This window comes from Hemiscyllium ocellatum, chromosome 2 (genome assembly GCF_020745735.1).
Source record: "Hemiscyllium ocellatum isolate sHemOce1 chromosome 2, sHemOce1.pat.X.cur, whole genome shotgun sequence".
NCBI classification, from domain to species: domain Eukaryota; kingdom Metazoa; phylum Chordata; class Chondrichthyes; order Orectolobiformes; family Hemiscylliidae; genus Hemiscyllium; species Hemiscyllium ocellatum.
This window is the reverse complement of record NC_083402.1, coordinates 27,816,959-27,836,391: the sequence shown is the minus strand read 5'-3', so window position 1 is coordinate 27,836,391 and position 19,433 is coordinate 27,816,959. Positions and strand designations below refer to the sequence as shown.

At 41.7% G+C, this 19,433-nt stretch overlaps 1 protein-coding gene across 2 annotated transcripts in view; it reads right to left on the bottom strand.

Annotated features, from left to right (window-relative positions):
• The window catches only part of LOC132826896 (protein WWC2-like), a 242,194-nt gene that overhangs the window by 38,251 nt on the left and 184,510 nt on the right, over nucleotides 1-19,433 (bottom strand). For both annotated transcript variants that reach the window (XM_060843176.1, XM_060843185.1), the window contains exon 11: nucleotides 18,535-19,217. In XM_060843176.1, the coding sequence (XP_060699159.1) occupies nucleotides 18,535-19,217 (683 nt within the window). The remainder of the gene's footprint in view (nucleotides 1-18,534; nucleotides 19,218-19,433) is intronic.

Here is a 19,433-nt window from a genome sequence, read left to right as displayed (position 1 = left end):
AGTCGAGCTCCTGTTAACTAAGTTCCAGTGTACTGTCAGCTACAGCCATGAGGTGGCGCTAGAATTCCATTTACAGGAATTAAAATGGCGCATTCAGGCCTTCCAAATGCTTTGAAAATCAAAGAAACAAACATTAACATAATGTTTTTATTTGTTAATAAATCTGTTGGCTGCATGAACCCCTGAATAAGCTATCCTCTAATACAGAAAAAAAACCCTAATTGTAATAATCATTCTCATTATTATCAAGAAATCAAATAGGAAATTTAGAAGCATCACCTGACCCACAGAGTTGTGAGAATGTGGAACTTGTTACCATTAGCAGCAGTTGAAGGGGTAGAGGTAATTTAGGGGAAGTACTTAACGGAAAAGGAAGACATGGTTATGATGGTAAACCTGGATTATGAAGAAATGAAGGCAGGATAATGACAATATAGCTTGGTCGGGCTGTATATTTTATATGTTCTTAAATAAATTACTGACCACCACCAAACTCAGCTTCCTGGCTCCATCTGTTAGCTCTGACTGTGTCCCTCCCCTCATCTTCTGTTGCAAAACCCATTTCTTTCATGTGACAAAAACACTGTCGATCTTACTGTCATAGTAAATTAATATATATTACCTCCCCTTATATCCCACAAGTCTTTAAATACACCTACATCCAAGCCGCCTTTCTTGTGATTATTCAGTTTGTATATTGATCAGGTGTCAACTCCATGCTCAGCACCAAAAATGGTGCATAGTTATGATCAGTGATGTCAATTTGTTCTTTCTGTATCCAGTCTAGGTTTAGCCCTGATTTCCTCCAGATAACCATGTGAAACTGTAAAGTATTTGTTTTTGACAGCTGTCACAAACCTAATGCTCTTGTCATTCTCCCTGTGCACTTAAGCTAAATCAAATGACATAGTCATAGAGATGTACAGCACCGAAACAGACCCTTCAGTCCTACTTGTCCATGCCGACCAGATATCCCAACCCAATCTAGTCCCACCTGCCAGCACCCGGCCCATATCCTTCCAAACCCTTCTTATTCATGTACCATCCAAATGCCTCTTAAATGTTGCAATTGTACTAGCCTCCACCACTTCCCCTGGCAGCTCATTCCATACACGTACCACCCTCTGCGTGAAAAAGTTGCCCCTTAGGTCTCTTTTATATCTTTCCTCTCTCACCCTATACCTATGCCCTCTAGTTCTGGACTCCCCCATCCCAAGGAAGAGACTTTGTCTATTTATCCTATGCATGCCCCTCATAATTTTGTAAACCTCTCTAAGGTCACCCTTCAGCTTCCGACACTCCAGGGAAAACAGCCTCAGACTGTTCAGCCTCTCCCTGTAGCTCAAATCCTCCAACCCTGGCAACATCCTTATAAATCTTTTCTGAACCCTTTCAAGTTTCACAACATCTTTCCGATAGGAATCAGACCAGAATTATATGCAATATTCCAAAAGTGACCTAACCATTGTCCTGTACAGCCGCAACATGACCTCCCAACTCTTGTACTCAATGCTCTGACCAATAAAGGAAAGCATACCAAACGCCTTCTTCACTATCCTATCTACCTGCAAATGTACCGTCGTATTTAAGATTGAGTTGACTTTCTGAACCTACAGCTTAACTGTCACATTGACTTGCCCACTTTTCCCTTCCCCACCAAACATAGCTCGCCCCTGTTGCTATCTCAACCACATTGTTGATGAATGATTCTTTTAAGTGTTTGTTATTATGATTCTCTGCTGTTCAGATTATTGCTGTTCTCAGCCTTGATTCTTAAGTTCAAACACAAGCTTTCAATTAAACTACACAGACTGGTCTTCGAAAATGCCTTGACCAATATTATGATGGAAAAATAACCTCTGTGAGCCATTCTAACTTGCTTTCTACGTATTTTGTTCAGAAATGTTATTACACAGTCAAAAGGTGTGGCTCTGGAAAAGCACAGCAGGTCAGGCAGCATCCGAGGAGCAGGAGAGTCAACATTTCGGGTATAAGCCCTTCATCAGGAATTTGGAAAGGAAGTAGGCTGAGAAATAAATGGGGGGAGGGGCTTGGGAGTGGAATTGGGAGGGGGGAAGGTAGGTTGGAAGGCAATAGGTGAATGCAGCTGTGAGAATGGTCTTTATTATCTAAGCTGTATGTTGGAAGTTTCTACAATGTGAGCAGAGTATTTCCAGCAGATTGTTTGGTGAGAGTGATAGGTTCTTGGGCATTAAGGATGAAGGAGTCATGAGGATTAGACTTGAAAGGCTGCATAGTCTATTGCTGTTCCTCTTTCCCATGTTGTTATGCTCTTGTACGAACTGATTGTGGTCAGTGGATCTGTGAACTAAAGCCTCAGGATTCAATTGATGTATTTGTTTCATTCCCTGAGATGATGTATAATGCCTGATGTTCGCCTAATTATTCAGCATTTGTGTGGATAAGGCAGAGTATATCGTACCTCTGGTCAGCAAAATGTATTTAATTCTGCTCCCAGGAAGGAATAATGTTACTTGATTTCCCTTACGACTTACAAAGTCCTTTCATTTTGAATCTGAAACTTAACAGACAGCCAAACAACTTCGAAATTGTGATTGACTCCATTCCTGATGAAGGGTTTTTGCCCGAAACGTCGATTTTCCTGCTCCTCGGATGCTGCCTGACCTGCTGTGCTTTTCCAGGACCACTCTAATTGTGACTCTAATCTCCAGCATCTGCAGTCCTCACTTTTGCCAAGTCTACCAATGAAAGGTCCCATTCGATCACTGGAACATAGGAACTAGGAGCAGGAGTAGGCAATTCAGTCCTTTGAGCCCCCTCTGCCATTTAACATGATTATGGTGAATCTTCTCCTCGTCTCCACTCCACTCTCCAGGCTGTTCCCCACCTTATCAATCCCCTTTAACATTTTATACACCTCAATCAGATCATCCTCATTCTTCTGAACTCTAGTTGAGTACACGCACAAGCTATTCAACAGCTCCTCGTACGACAGTCCTTTCGTCCCTGGAATCAACCTGGTGAACCTCCTCTGAACTGCCTCCAGTGCCATCACATCCTTCCTCAAGTAAGGTGACCGAAATATTGATGATTTTTATGATCCTATGACTTATATTATTATGGGCTTTCAGATTTTTGTATCACAGCAAGGAATACTTTCAGTAGGCAAGGACTGCCTTTTGTGTTTCTCTTTAACCTCCTGTTTTCAGGATTGTTGTGAGGACGTTAATATTTTTATACCTAATTCCAAAAAGATTAAAATGAAAACACTTGACATGATACATCCTGTCCATACAATTAAACAGGTCCCAACTGGCAACAAAGGTGTCATTTATAAATCAGAGAAGGAGGCGTCCTGCAAAAAGGTATCTGGGATATACTGCACATTTAGTTTCATGCGACATCCTTTACACGGTTTATTACAATTGACAATAGACAATAGGTGCAGGAGTAGGCCATTAATCCCGTTGAGCCAGCACCACCATTTATTATGATCATGGCTGATCATCCTCAATCAGTATCCTGTACCTGCCTTATCTCCATAACCCTTGATTCCAATATCTCTCAGAGCACTATCCATCTCTTTCTTGAAGGTATCCAGAGACTTAGCATTCATTGCCTTCTAGGGCAGAGCATTCCATATATCCACCACTCTCTGGGTGAAGAAGTTTCTCCTCAAATCTGTTCTAAATGGCCTCCCCCTTATTTTTAAACCGTGTCCTCTGGTTCTGGACTCACCCATCAGCGGAAACATGCTTCCTTCCTCCAGAGTGTCCAATCCATTAATCATTTTATACGTCTCAATCAGATCCCCTCTCATCCTTCTAACCTCAAGTGTATACAAGCCCAGTCGCTCCAATCTTTCAACATATGATCGTCCTGCCATTCCAGGAATTGATCTTGTGAACCTACGTTGCACTCCCCTCAATACCAGAATGTCCTTCCTCAAATGTGGAGACCAAAACTGCACACAATACTCCAGGTGCGGCCTCACCAGGGCCCTGTACAGCTGCAGAAGAACGTCTTTGCTCCTATACTCCATTCCCATTGTTATGAAGGCCAGCATGCCATTAGCTTTCTTCACTGCCTGCTGTACCTGCATGCTTGCTTCCATTGACTGATGTGCAAGAACACCTAGATCTCGTTGTACTTCCCCTTTACCTAATTTAGATAGTAATCTGCCTTCCTGTTCTTGCCACCAAAGTGGATAACCACACATTTATCCACATTAAACTGCATCTGCCATGCATCCGTCCACTCACCTAGCCTTCCAAATCACCCTGTATTCTCATAACATCCTCTTCACATTTCACTCTGCCACCCAGCTTTGTTCATCAGCAAATGTGCTAATATTACTTTTAATGCCTTCATCTATATCATTGATGTATATTGTAAACAGTTGCGATCCCAGCATCGAACCTTGTGGTACCCTACTGGACACGGTCTACTATTCCGAAAGGGACCCATTTCTCACTACTCTTTGCTTCCTGTCAGTCAGCTAATTTTCAATCCAAGTCGGTACCTTGTCCCCAATACCACGTGCCCTAATTTTGCTCACTAATTTCCTATCAAAGGCTTTCTGAAAGTCCAGATACATTACATCCACTGGCTCTCCTTGTCCATCTTCATAGTTACATCCTCAAAAATTTCCAGAAGATTAGTCAAGCACAACTTCCCCATCATAAATTCATGCTGACTCTGACCTATCCTGTTACTGCTATCCAAATGAGTCACAATTTCATCTTTTATAATTGACTTCAGCATCTTTCCCAACACTGACATCAGGCTAACTGGTTTATAATTCCCTGTTTTCTCTCTCGCTCCCTTCTTGAAAAGTGGAACAATATTAGCCACCCTCCAATTTGCGGGAACTGATCCTGAGTTGATACAACATTGGAAAATGATTACCAATGCGACCACAATTTCTAGAGCTACCTCCTTAAGTATTCTGGGATGCACACCATCAGGTCCCGGGAACTTATCAGCCTTCAGACCTAACAGTCTATCCAACACCATTTCCTGCCTAATATAAATCCCCTTCAGTTCATCCATTACCCTCGGTCCTTCAGCCACTATTACATCTGGAAGATTGCTTGTGTCTTCCCCAGTGAAGACAGATCCAAAGTACCTACTCAACTCTTCTGCCATTTCCTTGTTTCCCGGAATAAATTTACCCAATTCTGTCTTCAAGGGCCCAATTTTCATCTTAACTATTTTTTTTCTTTACACATACCTAAAAGAGCTTTTACTATCCTCCTTTTCATTTTTGGCCAGTTTGCCTTCGTACCTCATTTTTTTCTTTATGTATTGCGTTTATAGTTACACTTCGTTGCTCTTTAAAAGTTTCCCAGTCCTCTGGCCTCCCGCTCACCTTTGCTATGTTACACTTCTCATTTATCTTTATACAGTCATTAATTTCCCTCGTCAGCCAAGGCCGCTTTCTTCCCCTTTGGAATGAACCGATCCTGCACCTTCTGCATTATATCCAGAAATACCTGCCATTGTTGTTCCACTGCCATCCCTGCTAGGGTATTGAATCATTGAACTTTGGCCAGCTACTCCCTCATAACTCCATAGTTCCCTTTGTTCAACTGCAATACTGACACTCACGATTCTCCCTTCTCCCTCTCAAATTACAGATTAAAACTTATCATATTATGGTCACTACCTCCTAATGCCTCCTTTACTTCAAGGTCCCTGATCAAATCCGGTTTGTTGCTCAACACCAGCTCCAGAATTGCCTTCTCCCTGGTACGCTCCAGTACAAGCTGTTCTAAGAATCCATCTCAGAGGCACTCTACAAACTCCCTTTGTTGGGGTCCATTACCATCCTGATTCTCCCAGTTTACCTACATGTTGAAATCCCCTATAACAACTGTAGTAATACCTTTGCGACAGGCCAATTTCAACTTCTTATTCAACTTACACCCTACATCCAGACTACTGTTTGGGAGCCTGTAGATAACTCCTATTGGGGTCTTTCTACCCTTAGGATTTCTCAGCTCTATCCATACTGACTCTACATCTCCTGATTCTATGTCCCCCCTCGCAAGGGCCTGAATATCATTCCTCACCAACAGGGCCACACCATCCACTCTGCCTGTCAGTCTGTCCTTTCGATAGCATGTATAGCCTTGAATATTCATTTCCCAGGCCCCGTCCATTTGAAGCCATGTCTCAGTTATCCCCACAACATCGTACCTGCCAATTTCCAACGGAGCCTCAAGCCCATCCACCTTATTTCTTATGCTTCGTGCATTCATATATAATATTCTTAATTTGTTACTCCACTCACCCTTCATATCAGTCCCTATTTCACTCGACCATACATGGAGAAAGGTCAGTGACCTGAACCATTAACTCTGTTCATTGAACATGCCTAAAAGGAGACTAGAAGTTGAAACTTTCCATTTTGCATTCATCAGAACTAAGAACCACGAAACAGACTTGGAAAATAAAAACATCATTTCATACAGCAATGAAAAAAGAATGTTGATCGGTTGGCCCATTGTTGGTGTGGAGATGCAGCAATCTTAATTCTCAGATCAGAAAGTAGATTCTGATTAGTCAGGACATTATCATGGGAATGGAGCAGAGTTTGGCTGTCTCCATGTATGTTATTGGTATAAGAAGTACAATGCATGCACAAATTCCTTCTACCAACATAAAACAGGGTCCTGTGTATTTATATACGGAGTTTCTAGCACAAACAAGCACATCATGCTGTGAGCCCCGCTGATGAATTTAAATTGATTCTTGATGTCACTCAGCACAATCTGGATTGCAGGTCATTCTGCTATAATGCACATGTTGTTAATGCGAGTTAGCTGTAATGTGATTGACGATTTGGGGACACTGTTTCTAAAGCACAACTTTTCTACAATGTGAAGAATGCAGCCATCATGTTATAGAAAAACTCCCTGCATTTAATGAATGATTTCCAGTAGCAGAATCACAACTAATACTGGATGCAATTTCAGAGGTTTGCAAGCTAATGGAGCATACTTCACGCTCTTACATATTTCCAACATGTAAATGACAAGCTTGTACTATTTCAATCCTTAGCTGTATCAAAGAATTTCTTTACACAATTTAATACACTCTATCATGGATCACATTTACCACCAGAATGGAGCAATCAAATAAACTCCTTTTCCTTGAATACTGATTGAGAAATCTGACAATGAAAACCTCATTCTACTAGTCAGTATTCATGCTGAGATTTCTACAGTCCTATGCACTATAAGATCAATTTTATTGGTAACCTTGTGAATAGGTTCATGTTTCACCTTGATGCTGAGATAGGCCATTTCAAAATTATCCTACATGATACCCTCATCACATCATCTCTTATTTTAAATTATGAAAATGCACGAACATGCTCCATGCTTGGCCCTGGTTGGTGCCAGGTCTACTTCCGAATACCATAGCATGGAAAGGTGTCTCTAAAATTTGGATGACAGGTTTATTCAACTGATTATCTCATCCTGCTACTACACAGTAAACCCACAGTAATTTTCTCTATGAACAGAATGTTGTTTCCAAACCAAACAGAAATTTTGCTGATCATACAAATGACCATACAAATGGTCTAACATATGAGGAACGGCTGAGGATCCTGGGATTGTATTCATTGGAGTTTAGAAGATTGAGGGGAGACTTAATAGAAACTTACAAGATAATACATGGCTTGGAAAGGGTGGATGCTAGGAATTTTTTTCCGTTAGGCGAGGAGACGAGGACCCGTGGACACAGCCTTAAAATTAGAGGAGGTCAATTTAGAACAGAAATGCAGAGACATTTCTTCAGCCAGAGAGTGGTGGGCCCGTGGAATTCATTGCCGCAGAGTGCAGTGGAGGCTGGGATGCTAAATGTCTTCAAGGCAGAGATTGATAGATTCTTGATGTCTCGAGGAATTAAGGGCTACGGGGAGAATGCGGGTAAGTGGAGTTGAAATGCCCATCAGCCATGATTGAATGGCGGAGTGGACTTGATGGGTCAAATGGCCTTACTTCTACTCCTATGTCTTATGGTCTTATGGTAATGTGATATATGAGTTTTAGCGCTGTTGTGATGCCAAATATGTTGCCTTATGCCCCAATGACTAACAACTATATCCAACCAAACTTCCTACTGGTCATTCACAGCAGGCAGCTTGCCAATTATGTTCAATCAGACTCTGCTTGCAAGCCTGAGAAAATTATATCCACCATTCGACTTGATGTTGCTATTGGAAATCATTTATTAAACAATCCGGACTCTGCTGAGAACTACACTGGAAAACAATTTAAGATCATCAGCTGGCTTCTCAGTGTAATATGTTAGAAGCTACATATACAAATACATGGTTTTATACAGGCAAAAGGAATTTGCACACACATTGTCTATTCTCAAAAAAATGGGTCACAGAGATAGCCAAACTCTGCCATATTCCCACGGTAACATCCTGGTCAATCAGAATCTACCTGCCAGGTCTGAGAAGTAAGATCAGCAGTTCATGCTGTATTTCTATACCAATGATGGCCCAACCAATCAGCACTGTCTTCCCACGCTATATAAAATGGTGTCTCTTTTTTTCACGTTTGTTTTTTGCAAGATGAATGCAAGATGAAAAGTTATACCTTCTAGCTTTCTTCAACAATGTTAAAATTTCCTTTACCCTACAGATGCCAGCAGACCTGCTGAACAATTACAGATTTTTATTTTTCAGATTTCCAGCATCTGCAGTATTATGCTTTTGTATTTTTTTTATCCTCAGTATTGTCCCCATTTCCCGTCAAGCTCCTGACTCATGGTGGGGAAGAACTCTGTACTTACAGCAAACCTGCACTTTAGGCAGAATTGTCATTCTTGGAATGTATGTCAAGATAGTGGATAAAACCCATTTCTGTGTGGTTCCAGTGGTGTAGGGGCGGGTGCTTAGATTCAGAATCTGTACAAGTTCTTTCAGATCAGTATAGGCAACACCCTAAAACTGGAGTACCCAACTCAACTGCATGGTTTTGTGGTTAACCAGCATGCCTTTTCTTTTTGTTCATTCACCGAATGAATGAATGGCTAGGCCAACATTTATTGCCCATTTCTAATTGTCCAGAGGATAGTTAAGAGTCATAGTGCACAGAAACAGATCTTTCAGTCCAACCAGTTCATGCCAAACATAATCCCAAACTAAACAAGTTCCACCCATATCCCTCCAAACCTTTCCTATCCGAATGTCTTTTAAATGTTGTGATTGTCTCCTCATCCAACGTTTCCTCAGGAAGTTCATTCCACATGGGTCAACCATATTGTTGTGGGTCTGGAGTCACACATAGGCCACACAAGGTAAGGGTAGCAGATTTCCTTCCCTCAGGGGTCTGATGGTTTCCAACAATCGACTACTGTGCCTTGGTCATCATTATACTCTTAATTCCAGATTTGTTTTTTAATTGAATTTAAATTCCAAGATCTGCCACGGTGGGAATTCAAACTTGAGTCCCCAGAACATTCCCTGAATTTTGGGATTAATAGTCTAGTGATAATAGCATTGGGCCATTGCCTCCTGTACTAATGCTTGCTGGTGAACTCTGCACACAGCAGGAAGCCCCACCAGTATTGTGTGTCTCCACTACACCTCCATTCAGTACATTCCATACCCTAACTTAAGCCCAAAATGTTAATACTCCTGCTCCTCGGATGCTGCCTGATCTGCTGAGCTTTTCCAGGACAACACTTTTGACTCTGATCTCCGGCATCTGCAGTCCTCACTTTCTCCTAACTACATGCCAAATGCAAAATACGGTTTCATGTCACCTTTGTTTCTTCTGCAGATCACTTTGCATCCATGCCCTCTTGTTCTTGTTCCTTTTACAAGCAGGAACAGTTCTCTCTATCTGCTCCATCCAGCCTGCTACCTTTATCAAATTCTCCTCTCAGTAAGGAAAACAGTTCCTCAAAACTGATGTTTCTCATTCCTGAAATCATTCTTGAAAATTGCTTCTGCATTCTTTCCAGTGCAGAACTTACAACTGTACCCAACACTGCAGCAGAGGTCTAACAAGCATCTTGTACAAGTTCAACATCACCTTGCCCTTGTACTCTGTGCTGCTATTAATAAAGCCTGCAGTAAGCATCATGTTGACTGCTCTCCCCAGCTGTCCTGCCACTTTTGATGCTCCTGCAGCCCACTTTGCATTGCACTCTTTATTTTGCATTGTCTTTCAACATTCTTCCTACAAAAATGCACCACCTCACAATTTCTTTCATTGAAACTCACCTGTCATTCTAACACTCACTCCACCAACTTGTCAAAGTCCTTCTGGGATTCTACATTGTCTTCGTCACTATTTGTAATATTACAAAACTTCTTGCAAACTTTGAAATGTGACAGCCAATCTACTATCCTTGAAGGCTGGCAATTTTTGAAAGGGAAGCTGGATGAAACATTTGCTTCAATGCAATTGCCTTGGGAGATAGGAGGACATCGTGACAGATGCAGCACTGAAGCTGCCAGTTGTGCAGGATGGGCAGAAATAGAAAGGGTGTGGTCCTGCTGTGCTATGCTGCTGAGGTTTGTGCCCTGCAAGTTGCCCGGGCATTTAAGCACACAATGCATCACTGCTGAACCTGACTCTGTCCTCACACAATCCTCATCTGCACCCTGTTTCCAGGAGCAGACAGTGGGGATCAAAAGGAACACCCAACTGACTTCAATTCCAAATTGACAAGTCCAGCCACACAACCCCTTCTATATTAACCTGGTGTAAAGATGCGAACTGAAGCAACCCAATGTTTGATATCAACTAACTCATTGAATTATAAGGATGTACAGCATGGAAACAGACCTTTTGATTCAATCTGTCCATGCCAACCAGATATCCTGAATAAATCACATTCCATTTGACAGCATTTGGTCCACGTCCCCCTAAACCCTTCTTATTCATATATCCATCCAGATGCCTTTTAAATGTTGTAATTTTATCAGCCTCCACCACTTCCCCTGGCAGCCCATTCCAGACATACACAACATTCTCTGCGTGAAACAGTTGTCCCTTTTATGTATGACTCCATTTTCAAGGAGCTATGAAACTGCACTCAATGGTCTCTTTGTTTAGCACACACCCCAGGACCTTACCATGAAGTGTATAAGTCCTGCTCTGAATTGCCTTTCCAAAACAAAGCACCTCACATTTATCTCAATTAAACTCCATCTGCCACTCCTTGGCCCATTGCCCCATCTGATCAAGATCCTGTTGTAATCTGAGGTAACTTTGTTCGCTGTCCACTACACCTCCAATTTTGGTGTCATCTGCAAACTTAATAACCACACCTCCCACGTACATATCCAAATTATTTACTTAAATTACAAAAAGATGTGGACCCAGCACTGATCCTTGTGGCACACCACTGGTTGCAGGCCTGTAGTCTGAAAAGGAACCCTCCACCACCACCTATCTTCAAGGCAGTTCTGTATCCAGATTGCCAGTTCTCTCTCTATTCCATATGATCTAACCTCACTAACCAGTGTACCACGGGGGGATCCAAGATAGGGGCGATCAAACAAGTCTGAGTCTATAGTGCTCCTCCCAAGACTTGGGCAAAGTGGGTCACCCACCCCAACCACACTCACCAAATCATTTAAAATAGCTTTTACTTAGTGTAATTAGTTGTTTAGTATTGAATTTAAACAATTTAATCTCCAGTAAAAATAACTAAAGGGAAGGGTAGCCCGCAGCTCTCAGCAAGCAGGAACCCCCCCACCCCACCCTCTCCAGCTGCAGCAGAGGCATCCGCAGTCGCCCCGCTGGACTTATCTACAAGGCAAGCCTTGTGGAAATCATCTCCAAACTGGATGCGAAGATCTACGCTTTTATTGAAGAATCCCGAAGCCGATGGGACTCGCTCTCAGCCGTGCTGCAAAAGCACGACCGAGACATGAAGGAAACTGTGCGCCGAGTCGGAGGTAAAAGCTGCGACCTCTGAAACTACAGCACAATTGGCCGTGGATCGGGTCCGGACTCTCGAACAGCGAGTCCGGATCTTAGAGAACCACATTGATAACCTCAAGAATCGAGATCATCGATAAAATGTTCATTTGCTGGGCCTTCCCGAAAGGGAAGAGGAAAGCCAGCTTACAAGGTTCCTTAAATAGTGGCTTCCACAGCTTTTAAATCTGGAGGCTGTATCAGGCCAGGTAAGGGTGGAATGGGCCTACCGGGTTGCAATACGCAGGCCCGGCTCAAACCAGCGCCCCCGCCCGGTCCTGTTCCAGCTGCAGATCTATAAGCAGAAGCAGATACTCTTAGAAGCCTCTAGAAATCTTGGAAAAGATCCCCATGCCATGATCTATAAAGGATCCAAGATCATGTTATTCCAGGACTTTTCCCCAGCTCTGGTCCAAAATAGGAAGGCGTTCGATGAGGCAAAGAAGTGTTTAAGGGACTTAAATATTCAGTATTCCTTGCGCTACCCAGCAACGCTACGCTTTAACCACGAAGGATCCATGTATAACTTTGGATCGCTGGAAAAGGCCAAGGAATTTTTGGACTCTCTTAGATAAATTGTAAGAGATAATTGATGTTGGTTTGCTTTCCCCCACTCTGGTTTACATCCCCCACTCCTTTTTTTTATATATTCATCCCTTTTTTTACCTTACTGTTTAATATTATCTTGGGGGGTGGGGAGAGGGATTTATTTATTTGTTCTCTACTTAACAATTTTTCCTCCCTTTTTTTTATTTATATATATATAGAGAGAGAGAGAGCGAGAGAGAGAGAGAGAGAGAGAGAGAGAGAGAGAGAGAGAGAAAAACGGGGAGGTCTAGTTAATGTTGGTGGGGGTAGGTGGTTACCTTTTTCTATTTTACCTCTGTCTTTAGGCGCGGGGTTGTTTTCCTTTGTTATTTTGTATTATTATATTTAATTATTACTTGTTGAGGTTGTAATTTTATAGTTATATATGTTTATACATGGTATTAACATTACCAAATATATCCAGATGTTGGTGTGGGTGAGGAGGTGGGGGTAGGGTAATCACTGTTAACTCTAGCTCTGTAGTATATTTGAATTTTCCTCATCCTATTGAGGAGCGCCTGGATCAAGGGTGGGGCACTGGTTGGGAGAGGATACGATGGACCTTTGGAAAGGAAGTGATACCCCTGGGAAGAAGGGGGGAAAATCTCCATTTAAATACGTTTTATATTTTTTTTAATTTATAATAAATGTTTTATTATACTGTTGTGAGTGTATTAGAGAGCCTTTATTTTTGTGAATTTTATATGCTCTATGCTCAGGATGTTCTGGATAAGCATTCCCCTCCTGAGGGGTCTCGGATTTGCCCGGACGATTATGGTTGATCAGTCGGTTAAGTGGTGCACCTGGAATGTCAAGGGGAGTAATTCACCAGTTAAAAGGAAGAAAATATTATCAAACCTCAAGAAAGAAAGGGTTGATATAGTTCTCCTACAGGAGACACACTTATTGGATAAAGAACACTTGAAATTACGACAGGATGGATTTGATCAGGCCTTTTTTTTCTTCTTTAAGCTCAAAAAACAGGGAGTTATTATTCTTATTCAGAAGAGTTTCCCTTTCAAAATTCTAAATCAGATAAAAGACGAATCCGGACAATATATTCTGAACAAAGCTCTTATAAATGGAGAGGAATATGGGATTTTAAATTTGTATTGCCCACCAGGATGTCCTTTTAAATTTATAACGGAAGCCTTCTTAAAATTGATGGCTCTTGGTGCCCGTCATACAATTATAGGGGGAGACTTTAATTGTACTATGGATCCGGAAATAGATAGGATTCCCAAGAGTACTGCAGGAGTATCTCCCAGATCTAGACAATTGGCGGATTTGAACACAGAATTAGAACTGGTAGATGTATGGAGATATCTTCATCTACAGGGCAGAGATTTTCTTTTTACTCCAATCCACATAAATGCCATACCAGAATCGATATGTTTTTTGTCCCCCCAATTTTTTAAAATTCCATATCATCCTGTAAAATAGGCAGTATAGCAATTTCCAATCACGCTGCTGTATATATGGAAATCAAGGCGAGGAACAATGAGACATCCCCCCAGCATTGGCGTATGGATCCCTTCCTGATGAAAGATAGTAAATTTGTAAGGTACTTCCCTCAAGAATTTAAAACTTTTTTAGAAATTAATTTAGGTCCGGCTAGTAATCCATCAATGATGTGGGAGACCATCAAAGCTTAAGCGCGAGGTTTGATTATCTTATATTCAGTGACCCAGAATAAATTAAAGGGTGAACAACAGCTCACTTAAAAGCTGCTGAAACAGCATACACTGATAGACTTTCTATTATCAAATTGCAAAGGATTACGGCCCTTAGGACAGCTCTAAATACCACGTTTACCCAAATGGCAAAGAAGGAAATATTATTTGCAAAACAAAGGTTATATGAATTTGGCGATAAACTGGGTAGATACTTAGCATTTCTTGCAAAGAAAAAGAAGGCCCCTCAAACTATCACGTCTATCAAGGAAAGTACGGGTATTTTGATTCATGATCATAAAAGAATTAACGCAATCTTTAGAAAATTTTATTCTGATTTATATAAATCGCAGGATTGTGAAGACAGGACTAGGAGGATGCAATCATTTTTTAAAAATTTGACCTTTCCAGACCTAACTCCAGAATAGGTATCGGTCTTGAATGTTCCCCTAACAATCCAAGAAATACCTTGACGCAATCAGGCAACTTCAGAGGCACCTGGCGCAGATGGCTTTCAAGTTGAATTCTATAAAGAATTTACAGGAATATTGACTGGTCCACTTATGGACATGTATAATTACTCATACAGTCAGGGCTATCTCCTGCCTTCGCTGAAAGTGGCAAATATCTCTCTTATCCTTAAAAAAGGAAAGGACCCAGAAGATTGCACATCATACAGACCAATATCCTTGCTAAATGTAGATTTTAAAATCCTCTCTGAAACGTTAGCATTGAGGCTAGAAAGGGTATTGCTACATATCATAAAGGAGGATCAGACGGAGTTTATTAAGGGCCGTAGATCATCTGTAGATATTCCAATAATGTTAGAAGGGTTTTGAATATGATTCAAGCCTGCCATCAGGGAAAGATACCAGGAGTAGTATTCTCATTAGACGCAGAAAAGGCATTCAATAGGGTTGAATGGTCATATTTGTTTTACACATTGGAAAGATTTGGCGTTGGAAAGGTATTTACCAAATGGGTCTCAACATTGTATAGTGATCCGAAAGCAGTTGTGATTACCAATGGATTAGGCTCGGATAGCTTCAGTGTGGATAGGGGCTGCCGTCAGGGATGTCCTCTCTCGCCATTGCTATTTATGCTCATAATTGAGCCACTAGCAGAAGCTATACGGGCTGATCCTGATATAATGGCCCCGAGGATTGGTACAGGTAAACATAAAATTACACTTTATGCAGATGATGTTCTCCTATTCTCAGTAATCCTCTGATGTCCTTGCCTTGCTTAATCCAAGTTATTAACACATTTAGTGCGTTCTCAGGCTATAAAATTAATTTCTCAAAATCGGAGGCTATGCCAATGGGTGGCCTTGCTATGATACCCCACTTAGTGGACGGATCCCACTTTCCCTTTCGGTGGTCCCTGGAGGGTTTCTTATATTTAGGCATTTTTATCACCCCAGTATTTGGTCAGCTATACAAGGCTAACTTTGTACATTTACTGGAAAGGATAAGGCAGGACCTCCAGCGATGGGGAGACATTCCAATTTCCTGGCTAGGTAGAATAGGACAAATTAAAATGAATGTTCTGCCCTTTCCCCATACCCTATGAGAATGCTTCCGGTGATGCTGCCGAGGCTGGCGTACGTAAATTATATGGCTGGTTGGGTTCCTTTATCTGAAATCATAGACTGCCCCTCATTAAGCTGAAGAAGCTACAGCTTCCACAGGCAAGGGGAGGATTGGATTTCCCAGATTTTAGGAAATATCAGTTAAGTTCCCAATTAAGTTACATAGCTGATTGGGTCTTGTCTGACCCGCAATCAATCTGGCTGAACATCGAGGTTTCTCAAGTAAAATGCCCACTTATTAACCTTTTATTTTCAGACAAGAGGAAAATCATTACAGATCACTGTAAAAACCCTATAATACTAAACACAATTAAAGCTTGGAATATAATGCAGCAAAATGAGGGCAACTCACATAAAACATCCCCCTATGCTCCGATAGTGGGAGCATGGGGATTTCAACTGGGGTTTACAGATGCCACTTTCAAACTCTGGAAATCTAGGGGTATCTCTTGTTTAGGGGATCTATTTAAAGAAGGGGTCCTGATATCAGAAATTCGGATTACCTAATGGAGACCTCTTTCGATACTTCCAAATTCGAGATTACATACAGAAGAAGACTACGTTACTAGATAGTCTTTATAAATCAGATAGAGAATATAGAGTGCTACGGCCAATGGGGATATCTTCCGTCAGTACTATTTATCATTTACTACGTGATGAAGTATCGGGAGATATGGACAATCTGCTTAAAACATGAGAGCAGGATTTGGGACTAGAAATCTCGATAGAAACATGGAATGACAGTTGGAAAAATGCCAGAAGAATTACCATCTGCAACAGAACTCAGGCTATTCAGCTGAAGATACTTCATAGGGCCCATATAGCACCGGATCGATTGGCAAAAATTTAAGGCAGTAGCATCTCCAATGTGTCCTAAATGTAAAATAGAGGTGGGCACTCTTGTACATTGCCTACGGACCTGTCATAAGATCCGTAGATATTGGACTAAAGTAGCAAGTGCTCTGATAGAAATCTTAGGAACGGAAATTAGAGTGGACCCTGTATCTCTCCTTTTGAGCTTTTTGAAACCCCTCCCTCCCTGGCGCCCTGGGATATGCATGAGAAGAGGTTATTTTCTATTCTCTCTTCCTGTGCAAGGAAAAATATTTTGGTAAACTGGGTGGCTGAGGACCCCCCTGGACTTTTAAATTGGCACAGATTAATTATGGAATGTATTCCCCTTGACTTCCTTACAAATATGGTGCACCAGAAGACCAAATTATTCCAAAAAATACGGCAGCCCTTCTTGAATTATATAAATACAGATATTTCAGCCATCCTAACAAGGGCTCTTAATTAAATGAAATTGCAAACCTGACTGGTCCGGGGCCCCTTGGGAGAGGAATCTCGCACGAATACGGGTTTTGTTACATTTTATGTTAACACATTCCGAGCATGTATCTCACCATCCAATTTCTGTGTTATCTGTTGTTTTTTTCTCTCTTATTTGAATAATGTAAGAGACTTAATTATACACTCTGGTTCGTTGTAGGTTAGATTAGTAGTTAGTTGAGTTTTTTTCTCTCGGTATTTTTCTTTCGTTAAATTTTGGTTATTATTTATTTAAGATTTAATTGTATATCAATGTTTATACTTGGGATTTTTTTTACTTTTGTAAACTTGTATTAATGTTAAATTTTCAATAAAAATATCTATATAAAAAAAAGGTGTACCACGAGGAACTTTGTCAAACGTCTTACCGAAGTTCATATAGATCAAGTCCACTAGTCTCCCCTCAACAATCCTCTTTGTTACTTCCTAAAAAAAACTCAAATCAATTTCATGAGACAAAGCCATGTTAACTATCCCTAATCAGTCCTTGCCTTTCCAAACACATGTAAAACCTGTCCCTCAGCAATGTCAGGCTCACTGGTCTATTGTGTCCTGGCTTTACCTTACCACCTTTCTTAAAAGGTAGCATCACGTTAGCCAACCTTCAATCTTCAGGTACGTTGTCTGTGGCTATTGATGATACAAATATCTCAGCAAGAGGCCCAGCAATCACTTCCCTAGCTTCTCACAGAGCTCTAGGGTACACCTGATTAGGTCCCAGGGATTTATCCAACGTTATGTGTTTTCAGGTGTCCAGCACCACCTCCTCTATAATATGGACATTTCTTCATGATGTCGCTATTTATTTCCCAACAATCTCTTTCTTCTATGTCCTTCTCCACAGTAAACAGTGATCAAACTACTCGTTTAGTATTTCCCCCATGTCCTGCGGCATAGGCTGCCTTGCTAATCTTTGAGGGGCCCTATTCGCTCCCCAGTTACCCTTCTGCCCTTAATATATTTGTAGAATCCCTCATCATAGATCAGGGATTGATCTGGGACCCTTCTAGTCTTTCAGGTCCTGTGGCACATTTGATGGTTCTTCACCAAGTCAACATCTAAGGCAATCACCAAACTCTTATAACAAATGCAGAAAACATTAGAGAAACCCACTAGATCTGACAGCATCTGTGTACAGAGTTCTGAGGAAGGGTCACCAGACCCGAAACTTTGATTTGTCATCAGCGATGCTGCCAGACCTGCTGAGCTTTTCCAGTAACTTCTGTTTTTGCTTTTGAAACAGAGTTAATGTTTGATTCCAGTATGATTGTTCTTCTGAACCAAAAGATATCGGAAAATAGACTTTTTTTTCCACTTTTGACAGGAGCAAGAGGGCAGATGTTGTGGAGGCCCAGTACCCCTAAGTGCACTGTACTCTTATCTCTGAGTGATGAGACTCCCTTACCTGCAATGCCTTCATTTAGTGTAGAAAGAGGGACAGCCAATTCCTCACTGAGGCCTGTAACCTCATTCAGGTATTGTCCAGTTCTGCTTCGAATGCCAGACACAATGCTCAGGTAGGGTGGCTGAGTCCTACTGGTCTGCTCAGGCGGGAGCAGCATTTGGCTGTCACTGTTGCTGTAGAGACCAAGACTCGAAAAACCACGGTGCAATTCACAGTCTTCGAAGTCCACCGTGAGGTGATGCAAAGGCGACACCTGTGCTGAAGACAGAAATGCTGCATCCGAGACCAGCGGTGAGCTGGGAGGAGACAAAGAAGACAGCGAAGACCTGGACGACAATGAGGTTACCGATTTGGGAGGCTCAACTGAGGATTTCACAGCAAGTCCCGAAGCAGAGGATTCAGCGGAGTCCCCAAACGCTGGCTCTTTGGGGGATTTGGTCACCTCATTTTCGTGGATGGTGGTGATGGGCCCTGAAGGACTGTAGCCGGTTTTTTCCTGTAGCATAAAGTCGAGTTTGTACTGGTAGTCCAGGTCAGGTGTTTGATCCGACTGATTGTAATAAAGCTCGGTGGAACTGAGCGAGTTCAAGGATCCTCTGCTGGAAGTGTTGAGGGACCCTCGGCTTGATGTCAACGACCCTAGACTACTCCCAGACGAGACTGACAGTGTGCTCGCTGAAAGACTGTAAATGAGAGAGATACATTAAGTGAGAAACGCCTTCATGATAGTGCGTCGACAATACTGTCACCATGGTAACTCAGTTTTAATAATGAGTTGCTTATTAATAGCACTGCCTCTGGGCTGCTTCAAGTATGTTAACACTGTTATCAGCTCAGGTGAAGAAGGAGTTAATGCTCCACGTATCATTTTGCATGTCTGTGAGGATACTACCATTAAA